Raw genomic sequence first — 27,909 nt, 5'->3', positions numbered from 1 at the left:
GTTTGGTTCTGCTCTGAGAGCAGGGGAGGAGTGGTGTGCCTGTCCACTCCAGAATGCGCAAAGACTGTTTGGTCGGCCCCCTAGGGTGTCCCAAACCAGTCATGCACCCTCTGCCCTTCTCAATGCAGGCTCTAATGCAGCCTACATGGAGAAAATGGCCTCCCCATAAGCCCCTGGCTGGGCGGCTTCCCGACCAATCACAATGCTGCTTGCAGCGTTGTGATTGGCTTAGGGGAGGGAGGGAGCCTGGCTGCCTGCTTCTGCTTCCTGTACCTGGAGAGCAGGAGAGCAGAGGAAGCTGCAGGACCCAGCTGGCAAAATGCTAAGTTTAAATATATATTTTTTTAAATATTAAATGAAACTTTTCACCCCCGCGTGACCTCCCCACTCGATACCCGTGAGTCATGCCAGATGTGACTGCCACAGAGCCCTGCTCTACGTCACAATCCAACCCATAAGCTGCAGCATACAAGCAGGGGGAATCTTGTGGGTGCTGAGGTGAAACATCAACAAGAAGGTAAACAATTGACAACTTCTTGGAGCGCACAGCAAATTAAGGACAGTTTTTGACAAACAAAGTAAGTTCGGTGCTCCAGGTAGATGTGAGCCTGTTGCCTTGACTCCAAACAAAACCACAAAGTGATCCGACAAGTCACAAAATAATCCACCGAGCACTCTAAAATCAAATTCAGTCCACAGAAAGTATTTTCCTTCTTCAGTCTTTTCTTTATTCAAAAGCTCTTCTTCATCCAAATTAAATTTCAGCAGACAGCCTACACGTGTTTCGTCTTAGTCCGTCTCGGACAAGAGACTTCTTCAGGGCTGTAAGATTACAATATTTACAACTTAGGTATGATCATTTTCATATACAGAAATAGGTTGTTCTCATTTTAAAGAGAAAACCACCGAGTTAGTGTATAGTATAGGAAAGACATCTCATATAGACCCTAATGCCAAGCATAAAACAAAAAGTCACCAAGTGCAAAAGTAGAAAAAGTCAGTATAAACTAAGGATGACCAGTAAAAAAAATCCTTAAGAATTTTATAAAAACAAACTTATGATGTGTTATCGTTATTAAACATACCAGTTCAGATCCGAATTATCAATGAGAGATCTATCCACCAGTTCGGTCTAGCGTTAAGGCTGTAACAACATATAAACAACATTTTTCCTGTCACGAGCCACATCCCATGTCTTTAGTATCATCTTGTGACCTAATGATTGTCACCATGGTTCCTAAAGCTCACCTCATTAAGCTCACCTCGTATTCAGAAGTAGTAATTCTGTAGCACGATATCATAAATATATGTAGGTTTCCCTTTTCCCTTTTCAGTATTCGTTCTGCTACAATAGTAATTAATGATGACAGTATAAGTAACCATTTAGTTGTTATTGTTTGCACAGTACACAATCTCTCATTATTAAACAGTAGGGAGCCCCTATTTAGTAATTAGGTCAATGGCTCACCTCATTAAGTTCTCCTCGTATTTGGAAGTAGTAAATCTGTAGCATATAGGTTTCCCTTTTCCTTTTCAGTATTCAATCTGCTACAATAGTAATTTATAACAACAGTATAAGTATCCTTTAAATTTATATAGTTTGCACAGTACAATACTTCTTTATTAAACAGTAAAGTACCCCTATGTAGTACTTTGGTCAATAGCGGTAAAGGGGTATAGTTATTAATGCGCTATCATACTAAATTATTTTTATCACGATTCTCAGTAGCAATCAATTAATATCTACAACAGAATGTATATATGATGAGATTAGTAATACAGCCCATACCGTAAAGCTGTAAGTATGCCGCTACGTTATCAGCATCCTCATCCTCGTTCTTGTAATCGATTATCCCAGTCTCTACTTCTACAAAATAAATTCAGTCTGGCTTAGTATCCCTGATTATTAATGCTTTAAACATTAATCGACAAGCTGCCCATAGTACTCACCGTAACTACTTCTGTCATCTCCGTATTTTCTCGCGTGCTACGCGAGCGCCATCTTGTAGTGGCCTTTTATAGGTACAAGTACAGATCAAGTACAGGCGCCATCTTTGCCTAGTCATTTTCGTTATTATATCTTATATTATAAAGTTCTTTACATTTCTTTTTATCAAATCGAAGTTATTTATTTAGCGTAATGTAAGCTAGACATATTATTATGTCCAGAAAGTTTACGAATAGTCATGTTTTTGCGAGCCGATTGCAGGCGCCATCTTTGCCTAGTCTCAGTTACTCTTGGATCTCGTTTCTATAGTTTGCAAAGATGTCCATATTATTATACTTCTAATTTTATAGGGCAGCTTATACCTCTATATATTTGTGAGCTAATATCTCATTAGCGAGCACAACCGATTATATAGCTGTTATTATTATTAAAACGGGGATTAAGGTACAAGCACAGTCTAAATCTAGTATATAGTCTACTAAATCACTGAAAATTGCCAAGGGACTTTAATTTTGGTGTATAAACACATCATAGTTGATCATTATCAACAGTCATCCTACTATCATAATTTATTTTAAACTCTACATTCACTATTCTTTGATGTATATATATTTTTTACTCAGGGATATATCGAGACCAGATTGAGCTATTTATATCGTGACAATTACCCCTTTACCTCATTCTTATCTCGTGTACCTCTACCATCATGGGATTGCAGTTCGTGACATGATCGTGTGTTCTGAGTTCTAAATTACATAGATTACAGTAAAAATGCAGATAGATTCAGGTAAAAAATGAGAAATAACATTGTAGTCTAGAATTCATAGGTTCTAGTTATCATAGAACACCGTAGTTAGGAAGATAGGTTCAGGCAGTATGAATAGGGAATAATATTGCATAGTTAAAATACAATCTTAGTAATGCACGGTTTCAACATACATAAAGGGGTATACTTCAATCTTGGCCTAAATAATATTCAAATTCATTATCTATATTTAGGCCGAGTTCTACCGCTTTAAGTTTCATTAGCCACATAACTTCTCTGCGTCGTAGTTGAATCGTTCTGTTGCCACCTCTAGGGTCTCTTTTAACATGATCAATACCATGGTAGCTAAATGTATGTTTCTCTTTATCACCATGGTTTCTAACCATATGCGAAGCTACCGGGTAACGTGTATCTCCTGTTTTTAGTGCCCTGAAATGCTCCACCATTCTTTCCTTCAGTTTTCTAATCGTGCTACCCACATAAATCTTTTTGCAGGTGCACGCAATTACATATACAACAAATGTTGTATCACAGTTAATAAAGTGATCAATGATATATTCACCAGTATCATTATAGTTAAATGACTTAACTTTCTTCATGGCCCATCTACAAGAGCTACATTTTCCACATTTGTGAAATCCTTTTCTGCTGGTAGTCAGCCAGTCAGGTTCTGATGTACTTATAGGGTAGCTCGGACTTACATAATTAGAGATTGTACGTCCTTTTCTAAATGTTACTCCTGGCGTCTCTCCTACATATTGGAGAAGATCTTTATCCAGGCTCAATAAGTGCCAGTGTCTCTTCAGTATACTAAACAGGTGTGCACTCTCAGAGCTGTAATTTGTAATCATTCTTACTCTAGTTTGTTTCGGGGTTTCAGTACTGGTTTTTATACCAAGTGTTTTATTCCTTGTCAGTTTCCTAGCCCTCTCGATAGATTTTGTTATAACTTTATTCGGATAACCTCGTTTCAAAAATCTATTAGAGAGGTCAACCAGATTATCCTCAAAATCAGTTTCATTTGTACAATTTCGCCTTGCTCTTACCATCTCCCCGTAAGGGATAGCATTCTTTTGACTATTGGGGTGGCAGCTTTTGGCATGCAGTACAGCATTGCAGCTAGTTGGCTTCCTGAACATACGACTGCATAATTTTCCATTACTTGTGAACAGCTCTATATCTAAAAATGTTATATTATTAACACTATAGTTAGTTGTAAATTCAAGATTCAAACCGTTGTCATTAATATACTCAAAGAATTCTTTCAATTTATTTTCAGAGCCTGTCCATATTAACAGACAATCGTCTATATACCTCCCCCAGTAATGGATGTACTGTATCCATTTTTCACCAGATGGGCCCCAGATTCTCTCCGCCTCGAACCTCCCCATGAAGAGGTTCGCAAAGGAAGGAGCGAATCTGGAACCCATCGCAGTACCAAGACGTTGTCTGAACCATTGTCCATCAAATAAAAAAACATTATTGTGTAATACAATCTCTGTCATTTTAAGGACCATCTGTGTATGATCGTATAGTTCTGCTGGTCTTCTACTTAAAAAATAGTCTAGAGCTTTTATTCCCAGATCATGGTCTATATTCGAGTACAGAGACACTACATCTAGTGTCACTAGAATCATCCTTTCATCCCACACCAGGTCTTGTAGTAGATTCAATACATGCTTGGTATCCTCAATAAAGGATGGTAAATTGCGGACATACATTTGTAAAAATGTATCCACATATTGGGATAGCCGTTCTGTAGGGCCCCCTATCCCTGAAATAATAGGCCTTCCTGGGGGGTTGTCTCTGCATTTATGTATCTTGGGTAGAGTATACATACATGGGGCCCTTGGTGCAGTGACCCTCAGGTATGTGTACTCATCATGATCTAATAACGTTAGATCATACCAGGTTTTAAGCTGATCATTAATTGCCTTTGTCAAAGATACTAAGGGATTACTAGTTATTTTCTCATAGTATTTAGCATCATTCAGTTGTAACATTACTCCCCTTTTGTAGTCAACAGTATTAAGTATGACTACGTTTCCTCCCTTATCGGCTCTGCGTATGGTTATCTCTGGATTGCAAGTAAGTTCCTTAAGTGCAGACCTTTCACCTTTTGTTAGATTATCCTTGTATTTTACATAGTGCTTACGATCAATCTCTTTGTCAATATCTGAGTTAACAGCTCTATAGAATGCTTCTATAGTACTACCAGATGTAATAGTTGGTGTCCACTTTGATTTTTCTTTCAGTCCACTCTTCTCACTGAGAAACCTATCTAATTCTAAGTCCTCCAGCAGTTTAATCATAGTAACGGGATCATCTTCTTTCTCAGTGATGGAGAGTAGTAATTGAGTCTCTTTCAATTCTTGGATTGTGATATTACTCAAAGGTTTTATTCTTACATCTTTTGGTTTTTCTTGTACATTAGCAAAATACTTCTTGAGTTTTAATTTTCTTACAAATCTGAACAGGTCTATTTTCGTCATATACCAATCAGAGTTAGCCATAGGACAGAAACCCATACCTTTGCTAAGTAAACAAATCATATCATCAGATAGTTCCATGGACGACAGATTAACAATCTCAATATCTCCAATATCTTTGACATCAGTTTGAATTATGGTTTCCACGATCTTGTTCTCATCCCTACTCTTTCTGCCTGATCTCCTACCACCCCTCCCACCTCTCCTTGTTTTTTTACATTTGTATCTCTGTTCCTCTCCAGGTCCCTGTTCCCTCGTCTCAGTCTGTGAACCTCGTCTAAAAAAGTTGTCTCTGGTGTGGAGGAAGTTGTTGGTTCTAAATTATCTTCATTCTCACTACTTGATACATTACTAGACTCTGGTTCCATCTCACTAGATGATGGGGTGCCGCTCTTTCGTTTGGTAGTAGATGCACTCTTCACTAAGTAGTCAAATCTTTTGGCGAAAGTATAAATGCGACCAGATGTATAATCTTTTTCGTCGCGTTTAAGCTTTCTAGCTTTCCTTTGTTTAATTTCATTCTGCAGCTCACTCAATATCTCATCTAAAATGGTATAGTTTTTTATTGTTGCTTCTGGAAGGTTTAATTCTTTGATCTCTTCTTCTATTTTAGAGATCTCAACGAGCAACTTCGCAATTTTTCTTTCCGCATTTTCAATCAAAATAGCAATAAGGTTTCTAGAATTAGAGTTTAATTCTTTCTCCCAGGCTATATATAGATCAGGTTCTAGATCTTCATATGTTGGTATGACTTGCGATCTTAATCCTCGAGGGATTCTATTCAGTTTTAAATACTGCTTCAAAGTTGCAGCATCCCACCATTTATTGAGTTCGGTTCGTTTTAGTGACTCCAGTTTAGTGAACTTAGCTCTAAGGCCTACCTTACTAGTCTGTTTAGATGGTCTCATGGCATTGCCTATAGATCTGCCTGAGACTAAGTTTTCAAAAAGTTGTTCTGCTTCCTTATCTCTATTCATATTCCTCTCCTAGGAGCAGCCGCAGAGGCTCGGTGGATTATTTTGTGTTTTATCAACAAGAAGGTGCCACAGAGGTGCATGGATAACTGAGCGATAGAGGGGATACCCCTGTCCCAACATTTACCTTACTCCTTACTGGCTCAGGGTGTTCTTTGAACTGTGTGGCAATGACTTGTATTTTGTAAAACGTAGAGGCATATGAACAAGGAAGTGGCGGAGTGAGGTGTTAGACGTCATGGCTTAACGCCTCAATCCACCACTTCAGAAATGCAAGGCTGCACCATATTTTCAATGGATATGGTGCAGCCTTGCATTTCCCACTGCGCTGGCGCTACACTTAGCAGTATAGCACCAATGCAGGCACCCTTGCACAGTAGTGCAAGGGTGTCTGCGTGCAGGGAACAATTGTTTATGTGTTGGAACATGACCCTTTCTGCACATAAACAATCCTGAAATGCCATTTTGTCACTCCTATATGTGCTGCTTAATGCACCACACATGGAAGTTACAAAGGAAGGGTCACATTCCTACACATGAACAATCAAAGGCGTTTTTACACATGGAAAAAGCAAAAACAAAAAAAGCATTTCTCCTCATTTTGCCAACTTAAGACCAGGTTTTTCCTTGCCTTAATTTTGGTGCTGCCTCCTATTTACGCTGCCCTCGTAAATAGGGGGCAGAGTAAAAAACAATAGGAGTTGCAGTGTAACACCCAGCACAACACCCACAGCCCACCCCTTTCATACTAAACATAGCGTGAAAGGATGCCTTATTTACAAGGTAGCGTGGAGCCACGTTAAGAGGCTTAATCCTGCCTTGTAAATAAGGTGAAGTGCCTAAAGGGACTTGTACATATGCCCCTTAGTTTATTCAACTAGATCAGGGTTCTCCAAAGTGAGTCCTGGAGGGCCGGATCCATGCCAGATTTTTAGCATATTCCCATTTAGATAAATGTAGTTATCTTACAAATGTGGCATGGATCAGGCCTTCCAGGACCAACTTTGGAGAACCCTGAACTAGATTATTCTTTGCCTGGAGGATATGAGAGTGAGCCTGTTGCTCAGATACATCTAGTGTAATGTAGCAATTTCACAGGCACTAAATTGCAGCTTTTCCCTTGAATTTGCAATGGTTTCCGGAGTCAAATGTGCCCAAAAAGTACAAGAACTAGAGGCTTATCAAAGGTCTTGCAGAAATCTGTGAGAATTCCTTCAGGGCCAGCAGTCCTGCTGTTCAGAAGTAGCAATATTTTCAGCTGCAAAATCTTTTTGAAGTGCTGCGGCTTGGTGTTCTTTTAATAAGCTCTGGTTATACATACTACATAGCCCTTAGAAACCATCTGAGCTCAGCATAACAAGAGGCTTGGATTGTGCTCCATCAGTTTCAAATAAAAGGCTGTTTGAGTGATCTTTTAAAGCCTTTTCCCAATTAGTATTGGTGCCCAAGATAGAACTTAGCAAGTTACAGTCTCACTACTCACCTACTATTTATCCAAGACTTTAAGTAGCATGCCACTACAACTGAACATGGAAAGAGATGCTGAGGAAGACACCTCTTGGAAATAAAGTCGGTTGTATGGATTCCTGGTTATTTTGTTTTACCTAATGGAGGGGCCGATTCCCAGAACTAATCTGAGACAAAATCCTAAACTTACTACTTTTGGTATTCACAGAAGACATTCAGTTGTAGTAAAGTTAGGATTTTGTCTTAAATTAGGATTTTGTCTTAAATTAAACTTAAGTTAAACCTAAGTTTTGGTTTTAAGACAAAATCCTAATTTAAGACAAAATCCTAATTTAAGACAAAATCCTAACTTAAGACAAAGTACTAACTTAAGACAAAGTACTAACTTAAGACACAATCCTAACTTTACTACTACTAAATTCCTTCTGTGATTACCAAAAGTAGTAAGTTTAGGTTTTTGTCTCAGATTAGTTCTGTGAATCGGCCCCCATGTATCTGGCCATTCTTGGCAAGCTCAATTACTATCTTTGCAACAAGCATTGCTGTCGTCTCTGGAACCATCGGAGCCAGGAACTACTGCAAGCTCACTGAACTGCTAAGAAGGACCTCACTAGCCCTCTGTGTTTCATGAGCAGCCAGAAGGAACTGCCAAAGCTTACGCCGAAACTGATGGGTCCAAGACCAAGAATGTTGATGTGTCTTCTGGCTTTCCATCAGAGGCAACTCTGTTGCATCCTCTGTTGAATTTCCTTCTGACAGTTTGCAGTTTCATGGTGTCCCCCAGATTCTGCTTCACTCTTAAAGTAAATCTGTGTCGTCTGTAGACTCACGAGAAACTATGTGCCAATTCTTTGAGTCACTGGAGCGTAAGCTCTGCTCTGGAAATTTCAAAGAAGCAGAACACATATTTTTAATAACACCTACTGTATCCCATGCCATACAACAGGACCTGCCCCCTCGTACAACGAGCTCTGCTTAGATGGGCTCCGAAGACATTGTGCAAGAGCCTATGCTCTTCTAGGTTCAACGGTGTGTCCAACCGAGTAAACGATCCCTTTAGGCGCTGTACTATGGCTGGTGCTACGGAGGAAGCGTGGTATCTGGAATGCTGACCTTTGCTTGGCCAATCAGATTGCTTACAATCCTGACCATGGAAGGGGTCAGCCAGTAAATGATGGCACAATAGGTTTTACAGTGCAAGTAAACATCAACAAATATAGGGTTAATCCCGAACCTTATTATTGGTGATGAGTGATGATGCAAGATTGGCGAGTGAACGACTGTTTTTGGCTACAAGTTTTGGAGGGATGTATGACGGTACAACGCGTACCGTTACAACGCGTCCCTTTACGACGCAGTTTTAACAACGCAAGTTGTTACAACGACTTGCGTTGGGGGGCGCTGATAGTGAATAGTTAAATTTACTATTCCAACACCAGTCCCCGTGGATAGTAGGGAAGGTGTTGGATAGTAAATTAAACTATCCCCTATCCTAGAGCGCCCTCCAGTGAAAGTCGTTGTAACGACTTTCGTTGTTACAACTGCGTCACAACGGTACCGCGTTGTAGCGGTTTCGTTGTAAAGGATGTTTCCCGTTTTGGAGCATGCTGAAGGATTATGATGTGGATATTTTGCAAGTTTGTCTGCTTGTAGGGGTGTATTGGTGGCGTAGATACTAATAGCCTTATTGCCCACATGCAGCGAGGCATTAACAGCTGTTAACAGCACTCGCTCTCAGCCGGAAGATCCTGCGCATTTTTGGAATCCACTCTACACAGTCTATCAGGTAGAGTTCACCGCTGTCCCTTAGAACCTGAAAGCCCAAACGCTCACTGTTCATTAGTAATATAATATAAATGCAATGTCTCTGCTTCATTATTTAATGTCTCAATGTCTCTGGGTTTCTCTCCTTCTTACAGAACCCAGGAGTAGACTTTGGCGATGTCTCGGAGAGGATTGCCCTTCGCCAACGCCTGGCATGCCGAAGTTTTAAGTGGTACTTGGATAATGTGTATCCGGAAATGAGAGTGTACAACACCACGGTCACTTACGGAGAGGTAAGCAGCCCAGACACTCAGTGCCACGGCACTGAAATATGCAACACGGCTACTCTACGCCATTGCTGCTCGCGAACTCAATGCGAGACCGCCTGGTAGCTCGCGCATGGCTATGTTTCAATACCGCTTTTAATCAATGCTGTCAGACATTCCCATTGAGAAGAATAACCCTCTTTGAGAGGGCTTCAGAATAGATGGGCTTCTGTGAGTGCTTGAGTGCACGTGGCAGGATTCCATTTAGCTGTAGACACTGAGTGTTAGAAATGGGTTACGGTGAGTAATGGTTCAACTGTGCAAAGTGATGGTTCCTTGGCATGGATTTAGAAAGACCTAATTTCTAAGCTACAGACTTTCTTCGCTCGCATAGAGATGTGAATACATACTATTTCTTTCCATTATCTTATATAATGGTGTATCCCAAAAGATATCAAGGTTGTTCTACGGGGGCCAGATCCATGCCAGATTTTCAGAATAATCTCTCGCTATAAAAATGTTTTTTTACTAAGAGTCATGTGCCTGATTCCCAAACCTAGGGGCCTATTACGATTGCGGTTTTTCCGCATCCTCTGTGCCGGTGGAAGCCACCGCCGGCCCAGAGGATGCGGAAAAACCGCAGCGGACCCACCAAAGACCCACCACCACATTAGGATGGCTCGGGGATCCTGGTTTCCGTCTGCAGCTTTTCCGCCGCGGTTGGCTTACAACCGCGGCGGAAAAGCTCTAATATGGTTGCGGTGTCTCTCAGACTCCACAAGCCATATTAGGATGGGCTTTAAAAAATGCTTTTCCGCGGCGGGTTTTCCGCCGTGGAAAAGCATGTGGAACTTCACTGCGGGGGCCCGTTGTGAAGGGGGGTGCAAATGGGGGGTACCTATGGTACCCCCCTGCATTTGTATGCAGAAATCGGCAGGCACCGCACGGTGCCTGCCGCTTTCTGCATACAAATGCAATGTATGCATTTTTACCATTGCGGCGGGTGCAGTTTGAAGCCTCACCCGCCGCAATGGTAAAAATAGAGGATGTGACCGCCAGGGTGGCGGTCACATCCTAATTGGACAGGAGAGAACTCTGCAGGCCATGCGGAGGTTCCCTCCTCCTCTATGGTCGCGGTCGGACTCAAGTCCGTCCGCGATCATAATGGGCCCCCTAGTTGGGCGGAAGGTTGACTTCCACAAGCAAAGAGACTTTTTTTCACATGAACACAACACATTTTGCTATTCCCAAAAATCGGTGTTGCATTTGTAAGAGGATTTCCTCACGCATACGTTTCTGGGACAGCACCTCTATGAGCAGGCGGTGAGGGTTTGCAGAGGTGGCAATCAAATGGCATCAGTGTCCTATACGTTTCAGGGCATCCCTAAATATATCTTGAAACAACTTACCCCTGTCAAGGGGTAGGAGTAAATTCCTTTCCGTTTGTAAAGTAGACATGACCCCTCCCACCATTGACAGGATGGAGATGGAAGAAGAAGGGTTCCTACATATGAAAAATGTTTTCACTGTGGTGAAAAAAAAACGAAAAAGTTTGCAAGTGCACTGGTGCTGTCAAATTTTTTACGAAAATGTCTGCGTTTCTATTTCCACATGAGACTATGCAAATCACAAAGTACTGCAGGAGTATTCCTGCAATGCAAACATGCCACTGTCGTAGGTTTCTAGGCATAACCTGAAAGTCTTTTGTTAAATAATAAAAAAGTAAAATATCTTCACCCAAGCAGGAGAACATCGGGCCATTTGCATGCAAATATATCTCTTTAGAATAGCCCAACAGTTTGACTTTGTGCCCGATGTCATGGGCCAAAGTTGGACTCCCCTGGTAAAAAAGCAGTGCGGGTCCTGCCGTAGTTTGCAACTAAAAGGTGCCAGTTCCACTACAACCCTAATCACAATTGAAATGGGCATTTGGTCAATGCGCCAAATAACCTGGGTGCGAACAAGCCAGAGTTACACCTTAGAAATTGAGATGGTTCGCTGGAGAAGAACTGTAAGTCATTTAATGCAGTTTTCCTAAAAAAAATGTTTTAACTCAAAGGGCGGTTCTTCTAATCTGGGTACAGTTTTTGACATGACCCCAAACTATTCACAAAATCTATACGACTGCTTCCTCTTTCAACGTTCCATTTTCTTTCATTTGTCCATGCATCCTTCCAAGTAGATTATACGTAGGGCTCCCGGTTTTCCGTTTTTACAGATAAATACAGACAGAAAACTATATTTTTCCTATCTGTATTTATTTTTAAATACAGAAAAATGCGGAAAATATGTCTTCTTTAGATTATTTTTTTTACTGTCAATCATGAGTGCCAGGTCACTAGGTGTACAGAGTGAGAGGTAGGGGAGATGAAAAAAAAACCAATAGATTTCCTAATTAAGCTTAATTAAGTGCAGATCTACAGTTATTGATGCTATTCTACAATGCAAGTGTCTTCAGATAACACTATTGCACTGTATACTGCTGAAACCTTTTGGACATATTCAAAGGTGAGTTTACATTTATCAGTCAAATAAATGTGGAAAAATACCCAGGGCCGCTTCATTTATACAGAAAACACAAAATGGAAATGGATAAATATAGACAAAATTTGCCAAAAATAAATATGGATAAATACAGACGGAAATGTAGAAAAAATAAATACCAAAAAACCGGGAACCCTAATTATAAGTCATACAATAATACTGCTTATATGAAGTGACAGGATGAGAAAAAGGAAGGCTGTACAGATGTCTCACCCACAAGCCATATGCTACAGAATTATCCATCCTGCCAGAGAGATCTTACAGGCTGAGGCGGGAGAACTACAGTTTATGCTACAGAGACCTTACATGTCCAGATATTAGGCAAATTGCCCAGCTTTCACCAATTTTACAGACTTGCACTTCAAATTCCCAATAGTGCTCATGATGTCATAAAAAGCATGAATAATGAATTTGTAGAATTGAAGAGATAGCATCTCGTGCACAAAGAAAATACCATCAACAATGAGAGTCTTACACTTATCATGAAAATGGCTCAAATATTTGTTTTAATATTTGTTGGAAAAAAAACTGTTTTGATCCAAGTATCAGCTTCTAATTTCCTGAGAACATCATAATTATGTTTTAAAATACGAGTTTTTCATTGTTGGTGTATATATACTCATTTTTATCTGTTTAATTTTTTTGAAAATGCATACATTTTCTCCTCTGATACCACCTTTCAATTTCTGATAAATAAGCACACATATGCTTAATATCAGCTGCCATTTTCCAAAAGGATATCTATAGTATTCAGGTAGTAGCTTTTTATTTTTGATAAATGAACACATTTTCCTTCAAACATCAACTTGCAATTTCACTATCTCATCCCTAAAACAGCCATTCAACTTTCAAATTTTTGAGAACACGCTCTTTTTCTCCTCAAATACCAGCTTTTTGTTTTTAGTACTTGTTTGATGGACCTGTGAAATTATTAATTTTAAATACCAAAAATTATATTTGTATGTTATTTTGAATGACAATAAAACATTAAAAGGATGACATCCTTCAAGAGCTGTATACAGTCTACGTGTTAAATAAAAAAGAAATAAAAGTAAACCAGCTGTCATACATTTTGAAGAGCAAATTTTATACATAAAATTGTTCCAAGTAACACTGCAAACCAGTTCATTAAAACCATTTAAAGCTATTTGTTTTCATTTGCAAACAAAAAACCTGACGGCTTTATTAGCTCAAACGCAGGCTACTAAACACTAAAATGTCGAGGCTTTTCAAAGCGAGTTGCTACAGGCTACATTTTCAGTGGGTCACTGGCAGGAAAAGCTTACCAGAAAACACTGAGAGACAAATTACGATGTCCCGACACCGTATCAGTCCTGAGACCGACCGGCCCCTGGATGGCGGTGCCGACCACTAATTAGGATGTGACCGGACACTGTTTGGTCACATTCCTACATTTCCCTATAGGAGCATGCATTACATCAGTAAACCAGCCTTAATACATGCTCCCATAGGGAAATAGGAGGTGTTGTTCATCCCTGCACCCCTTGGCAGGCACGGGGTGCAAGGATCAACAGGGGTGCACCATAGGTGCCCCCTCACCCCCAACCAGAGGCTGCGCACCCCACGGGGCCTTGCTGGGGTCCCCCAAAAACGCTTTCTGACATGTTTTCCATGTCAGATAGGCCGGCATTAAAACCATGCTGTGCATCGTAATCCCAAGGATGGAAAGGCCCGCCCTTTGGAATTACGAGCCGGTTCCGACTGGCTGATGGGCTCCTTGAGCCCGTTGGAAGCTAGCCGGAATGACCAGCCAGTTTAGTTTCCGACTGTCAGCATTGTAATCCGGCGGTCGGAAAGTAAACCAAGGGGCCAATTACAATGCATCCCGGAAGGGTCCGACCGTTGGTCGGAGCCTTTACGGGCCACATTGTAATCGGCCCCTGAATGTAAAAACCCCACTATGAAAAAGAATTCTTGGAAATTGTAAAATGGACGCTCTCTGGAACTATGTAAATATGAATGCTAATACAATCCAAAGAAAACGTCAACTGTTCATAGCCCAGAATCTCTCTTACGAAGCAGCCTTTAGGTGTGTGACCTTGGTACTAAGGGCCGTTTATACGACATTTCCATTTTGCATTGCCTAAATAGTAAATTAAACAAATTGCTATTTAGGTAATGCAAAATAGAATGCACAAAAATAGAGATTTTCTGATAGTGATTTCTACAGTGTAAGAATCGCTATTGGGAAATCACTATTTAGGAAATGCTAAACTATTCGTTCCTATTAGCCTAATGAAAATTGTAAATTCGGTAACGCAACACTAAGGGGGGACATTAGGTTGACGGGCGGACTTTGTCCTCCCGCTATCCTATCGGACAACGGGACCGCCCGCCATAAGGGCGGGGGTCCCGTGGGGGGAATTAGGAAGCGCCCGCCACAGTGGTGGGCGCATCCAGCATTTTTAACATTGCGGCGGGCGGTGCAGAAAGCACCGCCCGCCGCAATGCTAAAAATGCACATTGTGCTTTTCAATGCACAACATGACAGGCACCGCGTGGTGCCTGTCATGTTGTGCATTGAAAAGCAGGGGAGTACCATAGGTACCCCCCATGTGCACCCCACACCCCCCCGGAGTCCATGGGTCCCGCAACGGGGCCCCGCATGTGTACTCCGCTTGCCTTTCGCCGCCACGGAAAGGCATTGACAAATGCCCATTGTAATATGGCTGTACAAAAGGGGGGTAGACACCGCCACCATATACAACCCTTTTCCGCCCTGGTCGCAAGGCGACTGGGGCGGAAAAGAAAGCGGACGGTCTTTCCGTCCGCCGCTGACATGTTAATATGGCGGGGGGTCTGTAAAGCAAGGATGGTGGGCGGATCACCCCCGCCAGGCTGGCGGGGGCAATCCGCCCGCCATCCTTATGGGCCCCTAAGACTTCCTATGGGCTAAGACCACCTTTGAAGCACCCAAAAAAAAAGTGGTGCACATGTAAAAAGCACAAATGCCCTAAGGGCATGTGCGCTACATGGCACTTCAAAAAATAGCATTTCCTAAACGCTCAATTGACATTTAGGAAATGCTTTGTACATGTGATTAGGGAATCAAAAATAGGAGATCCCTATATATGATGTCCTATTTAGGGAATCGCAAAATGCGATTTCTACTGGGTAGAAATCGTGTTTTGCAATTCTCTATCTGTCTTTGTACATAAGGAAGGAGAATTTAGCATTTCTCAACAGATCGAAATTGCGATTCGATCCATGAAGAAATGCTAAATTCTTTCGTACATATGGCCCCAAATGTAGTGTGCTATATTAAATGAAATGAACATAACATAAATGTAGACGCCAATAAACATTAGGGGCCTAATTACGATGTCGGCTGGAGTTTCCTCCAACCGATATCGCTGCAAATGTGGAACCAACTGACCTACAGTCGGCGGTCCCAGCACCGCAAAAAGGATGCGGCCACACATGGTGCTGTCGCAGACTTCCCTTTTTCAATGGGATCTTGTGCGGCGGGCCGAAACCGCCAGCAGCACAAGCTCCCATTGAAAAATGGAAGTTGTTACACATCACTGCACCGTGTAGGAGGCACCTTGTGGTTCCTGCCACACAGTGCAGCGATGTGAATGGGCACCGTAAGTGCCCCTCAGGTCCACATGCAGAGGGGCTAGAGGGGGAGGGGGCCCTGCTAGGGTCCCCAAAGTCACTTTCCGACAGCCTTTCCATGCCGGAAAGGCCGACAGGATCTGGCTGTTGGAAAGTACCATCATAATGCCGATGGCGCGAGTATTTAGGAACTGTATCTGCAATCTCAACCAAGGCTTCCAGTACCAGATCATCATTCTGGTAACAAGATTCATTGGCAGCCTGTACTATGCCTGAAAGCAGATCTGCAAAGTGTTTGAGATGAGGTACGTTTTGCTCGATGGCCGGCACAAAATTAGCTGCCACTCCCACAGCCGATGTCCTGTTCGTTGGACTTTCTTGATCCTGTATACACTGAACCAGCATCCGTCTGATGACCTCCATGTAAAGTTCTCGTTGATTTCCAAATGTGTAGGAAAGTTCTAAAAATTATGTGCAATGCAGCCTCTGGTAGTCCCACATTCTGGGAGTTGACTGAAACGAAGAGAAACGTAAGCGCTTCCATTCACTGGTTGTTACCATCTTCATCGATTAACTTTTTTTATGATAACCAATTTTATTGATTTTATGAAATCGCAGCAAAAATAACACCACCAGGTCACAGTATTTAAGACAAAATATAGACGGAAACACATCAAATCCACATGTGATATGGGGCACTTATTAGATTAAAAAACATCAGTGTTATTTTCATGATGTGCTTTCTGTTACTACTCAGATACTGCTCCATGTGATCTTGTATCAACATCACAGGCCAGGAACATCCAACTCTTCTCATTGTCCCTCATAAATGCACCAGTACCTTGTGGGTTCCATGACCAGTGGGTTTTGTTGGCCTAAATTAGAAAAGTCTGTGGACCACAGCTTGATTACAGGTGATCTGACAGATGCACTCAATAGCTACTCAGAGGTTGGCAGATCAACCCCCTTGAGGACTAAAAACATTCTGGAGGATTCATGATGCCATGACTAAGACAACTGTAATGAGTAGGGTATCCCTCTGTCACAATTACAGCAGATATCCACACAAGGGACCACCAGAGATAGTCCTTTTTACTGCAGAGGGGAATCAATCAATCAATCATGGACATTTGTATAGCGCGCTACTCACCCGGTGGGTCTCAAGGCGCTGGGGGGGGTGGGGTACGCTACTGTTCGAAGAGCCAGGTCTTGAGGAGATCATTCTTACCCTCCATAGTTTTAAACTATGAAGTGCTGGTAGGCGTACAAAATGCTTCGCCTTCTCGGACTGCAAACCTGTATGACCTCTTTGCCAGACGGACCGCGGCATACCCCATCACTGTTGCCTTGAAAAAGCTCCTGGGACTATATTCCTGCATAAAGCATGTGTTGAATGTCCTTTTTCTACATGAAAGAAATGTTGAATGAAGCCTGGAATATTCATTTCAATGTGTTCTTCTTATCAAGGGTGCAACTTTCCCATAGTTCATTCAATCCTTAGTGGTTTATTTCAGCCCTAACTATGCTCACAGAAGAGTTTCGACCCAGGCAATGCCTGAGTCAGGATGATAAGAGAGTGAAGATAATCCTTTTGTAACCATATTAAACCAGTGCACAATGTAACACATAGTGTCGGTATTATTAACACAGACAATAGGCAATCCTCCCATGGTCTTAAAAGTGAAACTAATGTGTACCTTTGCACATGACTATTTCTTGATATGTGAGTTGATAAAAATGCCACCTCTATCTAATGTGTCAGTTCAGTCCCAGTCAAAATTCCAACATGATTTTGACACATTGTATGAACATTTTGTTTTACTTATATCAAATTTATTCTCCAAGTGCTGCCAATTCGAGTATGTGTCATATAAATCTGAGTGAATACAGGTAGGGATCAACATTTAAATACATTTCAGAACATTGAAGTGATTGTGGAAAAGGCTGTGTGCCACCTTGTGTTTGCCTTACTATGCAGGGCATATCTCAGAAAGACACGCTAGCTTGTTAATTTCATTTTATCCTGTGTATCAAACACATTTTTATACTTCAGGATGAAAAATTATCACACAGTAGGCAGCACCATCATTTTTGTGTAGTTCCCAGGACACATTCTCATAAGTGTAAAATATGGTTGTCCAAAACAAAATTTTTATTGTGCTGTTGAAGAGTTACATAAGACATACAGCGTCCCGATCCCGGAGAGGCTGTGAGCATGAAAGTAATAATCACATAGCAAACAATTCAAACAGTCATTTAAATGTAAAAGATGACCCTAAGTCCCCCCTCCCATCACCCCCCCATTTATCCCACCCGGAACCCCCCTTTCTCCACCCCTTGCACAGCGTCGAAACAGTCCATAAGTAGAAATATAGCAAGGTATATGAAGTGTGTATCCCTCCTCACACGGGCTCAGTGTCCAAATGTCTTTCATCCGGTTCATCATGAGCCGGTGGCTCCAGCCATAACCCCCTGTACTCTGCCCACCTCTTCCAAATTTTGTAATGTTTCCGGGGGCAACCCCTGGCCTCAAAGATCGGGCGTTCCAGACCCATATAAAAGTCAAGTCCCCTCTTCCACACCCCCAACAGGGGGGCTCTGGGGTCTTTCCAGGCACGGGCCACGTCCCTCTTGGCCACCACGAGACCCAACAACAACAAGTGGCGTTTATAGACATTACCTCCCACCTGTTCTAGGACATGAAGGAGGCCTAATTGTGGCGTACGGGGAGGTCCCAGCCCAGCACCTCTGACAAGCAGTTCCACACTCCCGTCCAGAACTTCCGTAGACCATCACACGCCCAAACTGTATGCAGGAACGTGCCCGTCTCTCTGCCACACCTCAAACAATCAGGGGACGCAATCAAGCCTGCCTTCCATAGCCGTTCCCTTGTATAGTAGGCCCTGTGTAGGTATTTCAACTCAATAAAGCGCAGTCGTACCGCAATGGCCACCCCTCTGGGAGCCTCAAGTGCCTCTCTCCAATCTTCCTCCTCAAATGCACCCAGGTCGTGTTCCCACTTGGCCCGCAGCGTGTCTAGGGAAGTTGAGCAATGTGTAACCAGTGTTTGATAGATAGATGATATCTTTTTGCTCTCCAATTCCCCCATGAATACCTTCCCCTCCAGGGGGCTAAACTCGGGCAGCGAGTCGAGGCCCTCCAGGGCAGGGGCGATAGCGTGGCGGAGCTGCAGATATTTAAAAAATTGGGTCTGGGGAATGTCATATTCCTCACGTAACTCCTGGAACGACTTAAGGGTCGTGCCCTCGACCACATGACCCATGGCCGAGACGCCGATCGCGTCCCAGCCACGGAAGCCCTGCAGGGACAGCAACTCTGGCAACTGCCCATTCTGCCACAATGGGGTCTCCCTTGTCAGCCTATTCCACCATCCCATTCTACGGAGTGCGCCGCGCCATATTTGGAATACGGTTTGAGTGACCTCTGGAAGCCTCTTCCTCTTAACAGCCGAATATGGTATAGTGTGTAGCGTGTCGGGGTCCATCAGGAATCGCTCCAGGGCGTAGGCAGGGTCGCCTCGATCCCCATACCACCATTCCTTCAGTATTAACAGGTGGGTAGCCTGATAATAAGACAGGATATCTGACGTTGCCAGGCCGCCACAGTACGTGGACAGAAAGCACGTGCGGAGCGCCACTCTCGCCACTCCCCCAGCCCAAAGGAAATTACTAAGCGCCGAGTTCACCAGCCTGAACCACCGCGGTGATATAGGGTATGGGTGGTTTTGTAGTTGATATATGAGGCGCGGGAGGGCCACCATCTTAAAAATGGCCGAGCGGCCATATACGTTCAGGGGCATGCGGGACCACGTAGTCATATCTGAGCGGATACGCTCCCATACAGGCACTACATTGCGCGCCCAGGAGACTCCACGTACGTCTGTCAGAAATATCCCCAAGTACTTAAGTCCGCCTATCGCTTCCTGTAGCGCCCCGGCCCAGGACCCTAAGTCCCGCCCCTCCCCTAGCACCCACAGTATTGACTTGCGCAGGTTCAGGTGAAGGCCCGATACCTCTCCGAAAATGCGCATAATGCCAAGGACCCGCGGCCCAGATCTATTCAAGTCCGTAAGGAAAAAGAGGACATCATCTGCATATAGTGCAATTCTGTCGGAGTGTCCCGCAGTCCACTCAATGCCCCGCATCTGTGCATCTATTCGGACCCACGCCGCCAGTGGTTCCATGGCCAGGGCGAATAGATATGGTGAGAGGGGGCATCCCTGTCTGGTGCCTCTACCTATAGGAAAGGAAGCAGACACTGCCCCAGCCACTCTCACTGACGCCGTGATATCCGTGTACAGTAGTTGTAAATAGGATAAGAAACGGGGCCCCAGGTTTAATTGGGATAGAAGCGCACGGAGGTAGACCCAACTTACTGAGTCAAAGGCCCTGTCTATGTCGGCCAGTAGAAGGGCCGCAGGAATCCCTGCCGCTCGGGCCGCCTCTATCGCCACCTGCGCACGCCGAATATTGTGTCTTGTTGCCCTGTGGGGCATAAACCCGGCCTGGTCTGGATGTACGAGATCTGTGATGTATGGGAGAAGGCGATTGGCTAGCGCCTTTGCCAAGATTTTAGCCTCAGTATTCAATAATGAGATCGACCCATATGACTCGGGTTGGTCCGGAGGTCTTCCTGGTTTGCAGAAGACCACAATCTCGGCGTGCCGCCAGTCCCTCGGAAGTTGGCCACATTCTCTGGCTGCTTCTAACGCTCTGCCATAGTATGGACCCAATTGGAGGTGAAATTTCTTAAAGAATTCACAAGGGAATCCGTTGGGCCCGGGGGCTTTGTCTGTATTCAGTTCCCCGAGGGCCATACCCAGTTCCTCCGCTGACAAGGGAAGATCAAGCTTAGCCCGCTCCTCGTCCGAAATCGATCGTGGCGGAAGATCAGCCAGAAACTTATCCACGTCACTTGGCGAGAGGAGCTCCCGAGGGGCATATTGAGCCTCATAATATCGTGCAAATGTGGCCGCTAGGTCTGTCGGGGCAGTCATGGGCACTCCTGACTCGTCTCAAAGACATGGTAGGGACTGCGCGTGGAAAGTGCTCTGACAGAGTCTATATAGAATCGAGCTGGACTTATCGCCCCATTGGTAGATCCTACTCTGAGTCGCGAGCCACAACTGTCGAGCCTCGTCTAGCTGCAAGGAGGCATATGACTGTTGCATCAGCAGAAGACGTCTCACCTCTTCCTCACCCCCGCCAGCATTGCATCTATTTTCCTGATCCCTAAAATGGTCTGCCGCCTGAATTAGGTCTTCCCTACGCTTCCTGCGGGCGGCCGCGCACCAAGCAACATCTACCCCGCGAAGCGTGGGCTTCAGAGCCTCCCAGAGGGTCGTGGCATCCACGTCGGGGTGATCGTTATCACTCCAGTAGTGAGCAACAGCCTCCCTCATGTGGGACCGATAGCGTTCTTGCTGTAAGTGCCATGTGGAAAGGCGCCACCTGAACGGCTGCCTTCTCCTGTCCAGAAGGAGGTCTAGCACAACCGGGGAGTGATCCGACAGGCCTCGTGGTAGTATCTCTGTGGCATCCACCCTCCCGACCCAGGCATGGGGAACAAATAGGTAATCGATTCTAGAAAAGGACTTGTGCACCGGTGAGACGTATGTGTATTCGCGGTGTTGGGTATGTTGGTGCCGCCATGCCTCTACCCATCCCATTCCTCTCGCCATGCCATTCAGTTTAGTAGGTGTGTCAGATAGCACCTCACCCCCCAGCCTGTGCCGGTCCATCCGTGCATTCATCACATCATTCCAGTCCCCGCCAATGACTGCCATAACATTGGGGATCTCAGCCCATACTCCAAACAACTTTTCTATAAGGGCACCCTGCAGTGGGGGCGGAGCGTAAACACTCCCAAAGACAATCTGCTCCGTTCCTATCTTGCCCTGGATGAACACATATCTGCCCTGTGTATCAACCCACTGAGTTTCATGAGTGTAGGACAGCCTGCGATGCACCAGGATAGCTGCCCCCCGGGAACCTCTCACAAACCCCGCATGAAACACTTGCTAATAGCCATATCTCTGTAGGCTAAGGGTCTTGGAACCCATGAGGTGGGTCTCCTGCAATAGCAACACGTCAGCCCTGTCCCTTTTTCCTTGTCGCAGGACTGCCCCTCTTTTGATCCTATCTAGCATCCCCCGCACATTCCAGCTCATAACACGCATCGATGCCCTTTGCAGGCCCGCTTCAGAAGCCTCAACCGCCATCCATGGATAGGAAATCAGACAGTCCGTGCGTTAGAGGCCACACACACTCATCTTGCATTAATAGGACCCAAAAAAACACTGTGCTGTAAAACGCAATCCCCCTCCCTACACCCCCTTGTAGCACCCACCCAGCTGCCCCTTTGTCCCACACCCCTCCCACAACACTCCCACCCCTCCCGCACCTTCCACGCTGCCCACAACTCCCCCCCCACCCCCCTCCCTATACCTCAGTAACATTGAAGTACCTGTCGCTGTATAGACAGTCACCAGCCCCCAACGGGAGGCCAATGACCCACTATGCCAATGGATCCCAACCAACTGTCCACCCAATCCTAACTAACCCTTAACCCAACTAACTACTCTACTTTTCGGGGTGATGTCCGCCTTCTCACGAGCATCGCCCAACCTGCGTCCTGCCCCGACGCTGTGGGCGTGAGTCATACAGCTTGACGGTAAGCCACAAGGCCGAGTGGCGCGCCTGGCAGGTTCTGGAGTCATTCGTATCCGTCTAGGAATACGTACATAGAAGATCTAGGGCAGCGCATGTCTTCATGGCCCCGGCGCCGGAGCCTCATCTGCAATGTTGCCCCCCGACGCCCCATCCTTAGGTGGTCGGTTCCTCTGCGAACGTGCCCTCCAATTACTTCTGCTTCGTGACCTCCTAGGGGTCCTCGGGGGTCCCGTCGCTGAGGAGGAGTCAGAGTCTCTGCCCGGGGGGGTATGCACCTTGACCCTCACCGTCTCATCTGTCCATTCAAAGACCTCCTCCGGGGTGTTGAAGAACTGTGTCTTAGACTGGAACACCACCCGCAGGCGGGCCGAATAGAGCAGGGCATACTGGATTTTAAGTTCTCTCAAACGTGCCTTCGCCGCAGTAAAGGACTCGCGCTGTTGCTGTACCAGTTTAGTGTAATCTGGGAAGATCAGTACTTTGTGATTGTCATACATTACGGGTTCCTTATCCCTCGCCTGTCTCAGAATAGTGTCGCGGTCATGATAGTTGAGGAGTTTGGCAATGACCGGACGGGGGCGAGCTCCAACCGGCGGCTTCGGAAGAAGTGCACGATCTGCCCGTTCAATTATGAAGCATCTTGATAGAGAGTCCGGGGGGAGCCACCCCTCCAGCCACTGTGTTAGGAATGCCTCCATGTTGCCCTTCTCACAGTCCTCCGGTAAACCCACGAATCGCAGGTTGTTTCTCCGGGCCCGTCCTTCAGCGTCCTCGGCCCGGCATGCCAGGCCCTTCTGTATTCCCTCCATAGCCGCCACTTTTCTCTTTAGGATCACTACATCGTCCTCCACCTCCGTGATTCTGGCTTCAGTTTCCGTTATGCGGGCCACCGCATTGCGTAGATCTTGACGGAGCAGTGTGACGTCGGCCCCAACTGCCCCAATTTTTGCGTCCAGTGAGTCTCTTGACTGCGTTATAGCCGCCAATAGAGCCGCATTGTCCTCAGGAAGTCCCAGCCCCAGGCCTGATTGAGTATCTTTCCGCTGCCTTCGGCGTCGCTCCCGGACTCGGAGAGCTGGCCCAGGTCTTGCAGCCGCCCCCAGCGCCGCCGCACTTCCGGCCGGACCTCACTTAACTCGAGGTCCCGGCTCCGGCACGCGGCGTAGGCCTCACCGCTTCGGGATGTGTTCTGCCGGAATGCCCGCTCAGTGTGCGCTCAAAGTGCCACCGGAGCTCACTCCCCACTGTTGGCAAAGAAGGGCTTAGTCAGGGAGTCCGCAGGTCGGGGCGATGTAGGAGATTGTATAAGGATATTGTGTCGGCGGGACGGAGCTCACTTAAGCCGCGTCCGCCATGCTTGCCGCCTTGGCCACGCCCCCAAAATATGGTTTTCAACCCAAGTGGATGTCACATTATATATTAATATTGCTTACATCCTCTAGGAGGGAAAATATGATAAAATCCTAAGCCTTGTAACTCCCTCTCGTAATGTTTTTTATTGTGGTAGAAACCCATGATCTCTATATAAAACAATCCTGCTGTACTATGATCATATTTCTTTACTCTAACCATCATGATAACATTATTTGTAGCACTTGGAGCAGATGTATAAATATAGCATTTTGCGATTCCCTAATTGCGAATCACAAGGATACGCAATTAGGGAATCACAAAATACAATGTATGTAGTTGTATAGTACACCTTTTACGAGGCATAGGGGGGTCGCAAATGACTTACCTCATGAATATTAATGAGGTAGGTCGCAATTTGCAACCCCCGAGGAAGAGCAAAAATCATGGGGATGGTGGCCTACTGAGATCAGCAGACCACCATGTCCGTGATTGCTTTTAAATAAAGCAGTTTTTTTTTGTAAAGCAGCCCGTTTTCCTTAAAGGAAAACGAGATGCTTTTCAAAAAGAAAAAGAAAAAATTTTCGTTCCAGTATTTAAGAGCAGGTAGGGGTCCCTGGGATCATTGCCTGCTCTTAAAAATGGTTTTGCATATATTCACAAAGGAGAAGGGGTACCTTGGGGACCGCTTCCCATTTTCAAATGGGTTACCATGTACTAGAAGTAGGTGGTAAAATGCAAATGTTTTGCGACCGCAGTTGCGGTCACAAAACATTCATACATACCTATGTGATTCGGTATTAGGAGGGGACTCCCTAAACACGCCCCTACCTAATACCGAATCGCAAACCCATTTTGCCATTAGGCAACAGGTTACCGAATCGCAAAATTGGGTTTGCTACATCGGAAAAGCAAATTTTGCGTCGCAAATGGTCAGATTCTGCAAATTCGCCTGTTTGCAAACGCAAAAAGGCTTGATACATCTGGCCCCTAGTTCTGTTTGATTAGTCTATGGTTAATATTGAGTACCTTACACTCTACTTTTATCTTTTGTGTTCCATTTATCTTTTATCAATTTCTGCAGTTAGAAACATAACTTTCCCACATAGATATCCAAATATATTACAGAATTTGTCATCCAAAATGCATTGTATGCCTCATTGAATGGTAATATTAATTCCATGTTTTAGATATGTCTAGAAGTTGGATTGCCCTTCAAATATGCATCCATAATTCTTCATCAAAGTTTAGGCCACATGGAGGGATTTTCCAAGTCCACTATATATTTGGATTTTAATGTATTTAACATCCATTTTCTAGTTCCACCTCAGAAATTTCCCAACATGAACTAATGCAAAGATCGACAAAAAATGCAATTACCTTTGTGTGGTTCCTGAAAGTGCCTAAGACACTGTTTAAAAGCCAACTGTTGTTAAAAACTCGTTTTCACTGCAAAGATAGCACTCGCCTATGTATATGTTGGGGGCAAGGACTGTGTATTATGCACACTACAAGGTCAGTCCTTCAGAAACTCTATTTTATAGGTGATCTTTTCTTTTGGTGTATTCCCTTTCGCACATTTGTCCTGAACCAGGTCTTTGGTTTTTTTACCCTCTTCTTCTTACATCTTGGCACCAGCCATTCTTTTAATTATTTTGCATGTTTGCATATAATTTCAGGAATGGTTCTAATGATGGTTCTCGTAACATTGTCCATTTTTATGATGTCCTAATTTCTTTGTAGCATCTTTATGTTTTATTTAGGCTCCTCCTTATATAGCATGTGCATCTATGAAATCAACAATACAAGAGTTACAGACAAGTAGCATTTTTCCATTCTTTTATAAAATCATGCAAAACAATGTTGTACCTCTTCTCTGCCAGAAAACAGAAAAGGTATTTTGCATTTTTGATTTCAAAATAGCAATGGGTAACCATGAATTTTATGTTTCCTCCCAAAAGGAGTACAGAAACTTAACTACAGAACATTTCCACCATTTATGGTGGGATTACCATCTGATTGTTGCTGGTGGTATATCTAATCATCACATGTGTGTTGTAACCAGTTCCTCCACTTTACCCAAGCCATGCCGGCCTTTGGAGAGCACAGACCTTTAAAAGACTCTTCACTGTTTCACTATGGGCCAGGTGTCCACGGTGTCACTGGCACTGTGTGTGCAGGGCACTACATATATAACATTCCATAAAATTCAGAGAACCAGCTCCACCAGCAGAAAACATTTCTAGGTGAGTGTGATATGTTGACACAGCAATGTTTAGGAAGGACAGAAACCAACAGAGGCAGCAAACCTCCTTATCGAGCCTTCAGATCTATCAATTCCCTTTGCCCTACAGTTGGATGTATGGAAACGAGAGCTGACCTGGAAAGCCCAGTGCACAGTTTGTTTGTGGCTTGTGTGTGAAAATCATAAGTGCTGCAAACAGCAGCCGCTTGTATTCTGGTCACGCTTTGCTACTGTGTGCTTGGGCTAAACATTTACTGCAGACAGGGCACAAAAGCATAATTTTGAGAATTTTGCAGAACAAGCGTAACATGAAATTATGCACGATTACGCCAGTGTTGCGTAAGCGGCGACTTTGGTGTAGCTCTACAAGGTGTGCTTTCCCACTCACTGGTGACATGGGTGAAATTGGCTCAATGCACCAGCGATGAATGTGAAAAACAGGTTATCGTAGCCCGGCAAAGTACTACTCAATGTGCAATTGACATGGAAATATTGCTTTTGCTCAGAAAGGGAGCAGGGGTATCATGGTAACAGTAACAGACCTTATTTTGTTAGTCACAGTATCACACACACTGTACAAAGAAGAATGAAGACTATTAAATAAGAGTATTTACTACTATTTCTCAGTTAATCTAAAACAGCTACATAGATTATAAAAACAGCAAATAGAACTTTATAAATAACAGGAATAAAATAAACATTCTAACATGGGTAAAATGTCTTCTGGAACACCCTAATGCCTATTTCTATGCACTACACGAAGAGAGTATGGAAAGCAGAGCAGCTAGCAGTCTAGAGTTTCTGAGGGAGAAGAGGTGCACTGCATGCCTTGTTGACAGCAAAGGCTGTCCTTATCAGCTGAGGTGTGAAAACGGGCAAACATCCTCTGCGGTGGCGGTTTTCTTTCGGGATTCAGTTTTATCGGCCTCAGTCTTCAGGCAAGATGTAGCATCTGTGAAGTGTGCAGGCAGTATGTGTGTTTATGGAATAATCTCAGGCAAGTATCAGGGCAAAGGACTTCTCCTTACAAGTGTTCTAATTGCAGTCCTTCTATACCAAATCTTATCAGAAATTGGAATTTATGACATAAGTTTAGGAATGTCTGACACAGATTGTGTGCATCAAGGTGTCCATCCCAGACGTTTCCTTATGAACATGTAAGGTAAAAGGACTTCAGTTCAGGCTAAACAATTTCAGCTATATGTCTGCATTTGCTCCTTTTTAACAATGGCATGGTGAATAATTGACAATTGACCCAGACTAACATCTCATCAAGTGTTACATCTATGTCGTTAATCGAGTGACTTGATGCTCTCACTGTTCTTATAAAGATAAAGTTTGATGACATCTGCTTAGAAAGGCAAACATGACAATAATTCTGCATAAATCAGGACAAAATGGAGACATCCATTGTCTAAGATTTGGAAGATGGCGGGTGACTTCCATCATCTAACATGGAATCGGGTCCTACATAAGATAAGATGGAGTCAGACCATAGAGCTTTACATCACTAGAGCAATGGAAATTTTGCCCTGGTTTACTGACCCCTATAGCAGCATCTCCATGGAAAGGCCACATATCCACTAGTCCACCCACTGGTGGTCAGCGGTGAAGGCTCCCGCAAGCGCTTTCTTTACATTAGCAGAAGCTGCTGCCTGTAACTCCCTGATCGCATTAAGGGTGGTTGGCTGTTAGGTGGACCACCCTCCTGATGAGTCAAACTTCATAGATTTGTTATGAGGATCTGGATTTTTTTTTCTTCTTCATGTTGACTCTTACCACACTCAACTTTGTGGACATTGAATACATTAACTGAGATGGGTAA

The 27,909-nt window shown here is 44.2% G+C and overlaps 1 protein-coding gene across 1 annotated transcript in view; it reads left to right on the top strand.

The window, feature by feature from the left end:
* The window catches only part of GALNT9 (polypeptide N-acetylgalactosaminyltransferase 9), a 796,816-nt gene that overhangs the window by 687,197 nt on the left and 81,710 nt on the right, over nucleotides 1-27,909 (top strand). The window contains exon 8 of the mRNA XM_078667888.1: nucleotides 9,564-9,701. Coding sequence (XP_078524014.1) covers nucleotides 9,564-9,701 — 138 coding nt within the window. The remainder of the gene's footprint in view (nucleotides 1-9,563; nucleotides 9,702-27,909) is intronic.

Source organism: Lissotriton helveticus, chromosome 11 (assembly GCF_964261635.1).
Source record: "Lissotriton helveticus chromosome 11, aLisHel1.1, whole genome shotgun sequence".
NCBI lineage: Eukaryota > Metazoa > Chordata > Amphibia > Caudata > Salamandridae > Lissotriton > Lissotriton helveticus.
Note: the sequence above shows the minus strand (reverse complement) of the source record. Positions and strands in the feature narration are given on the sequence as shown.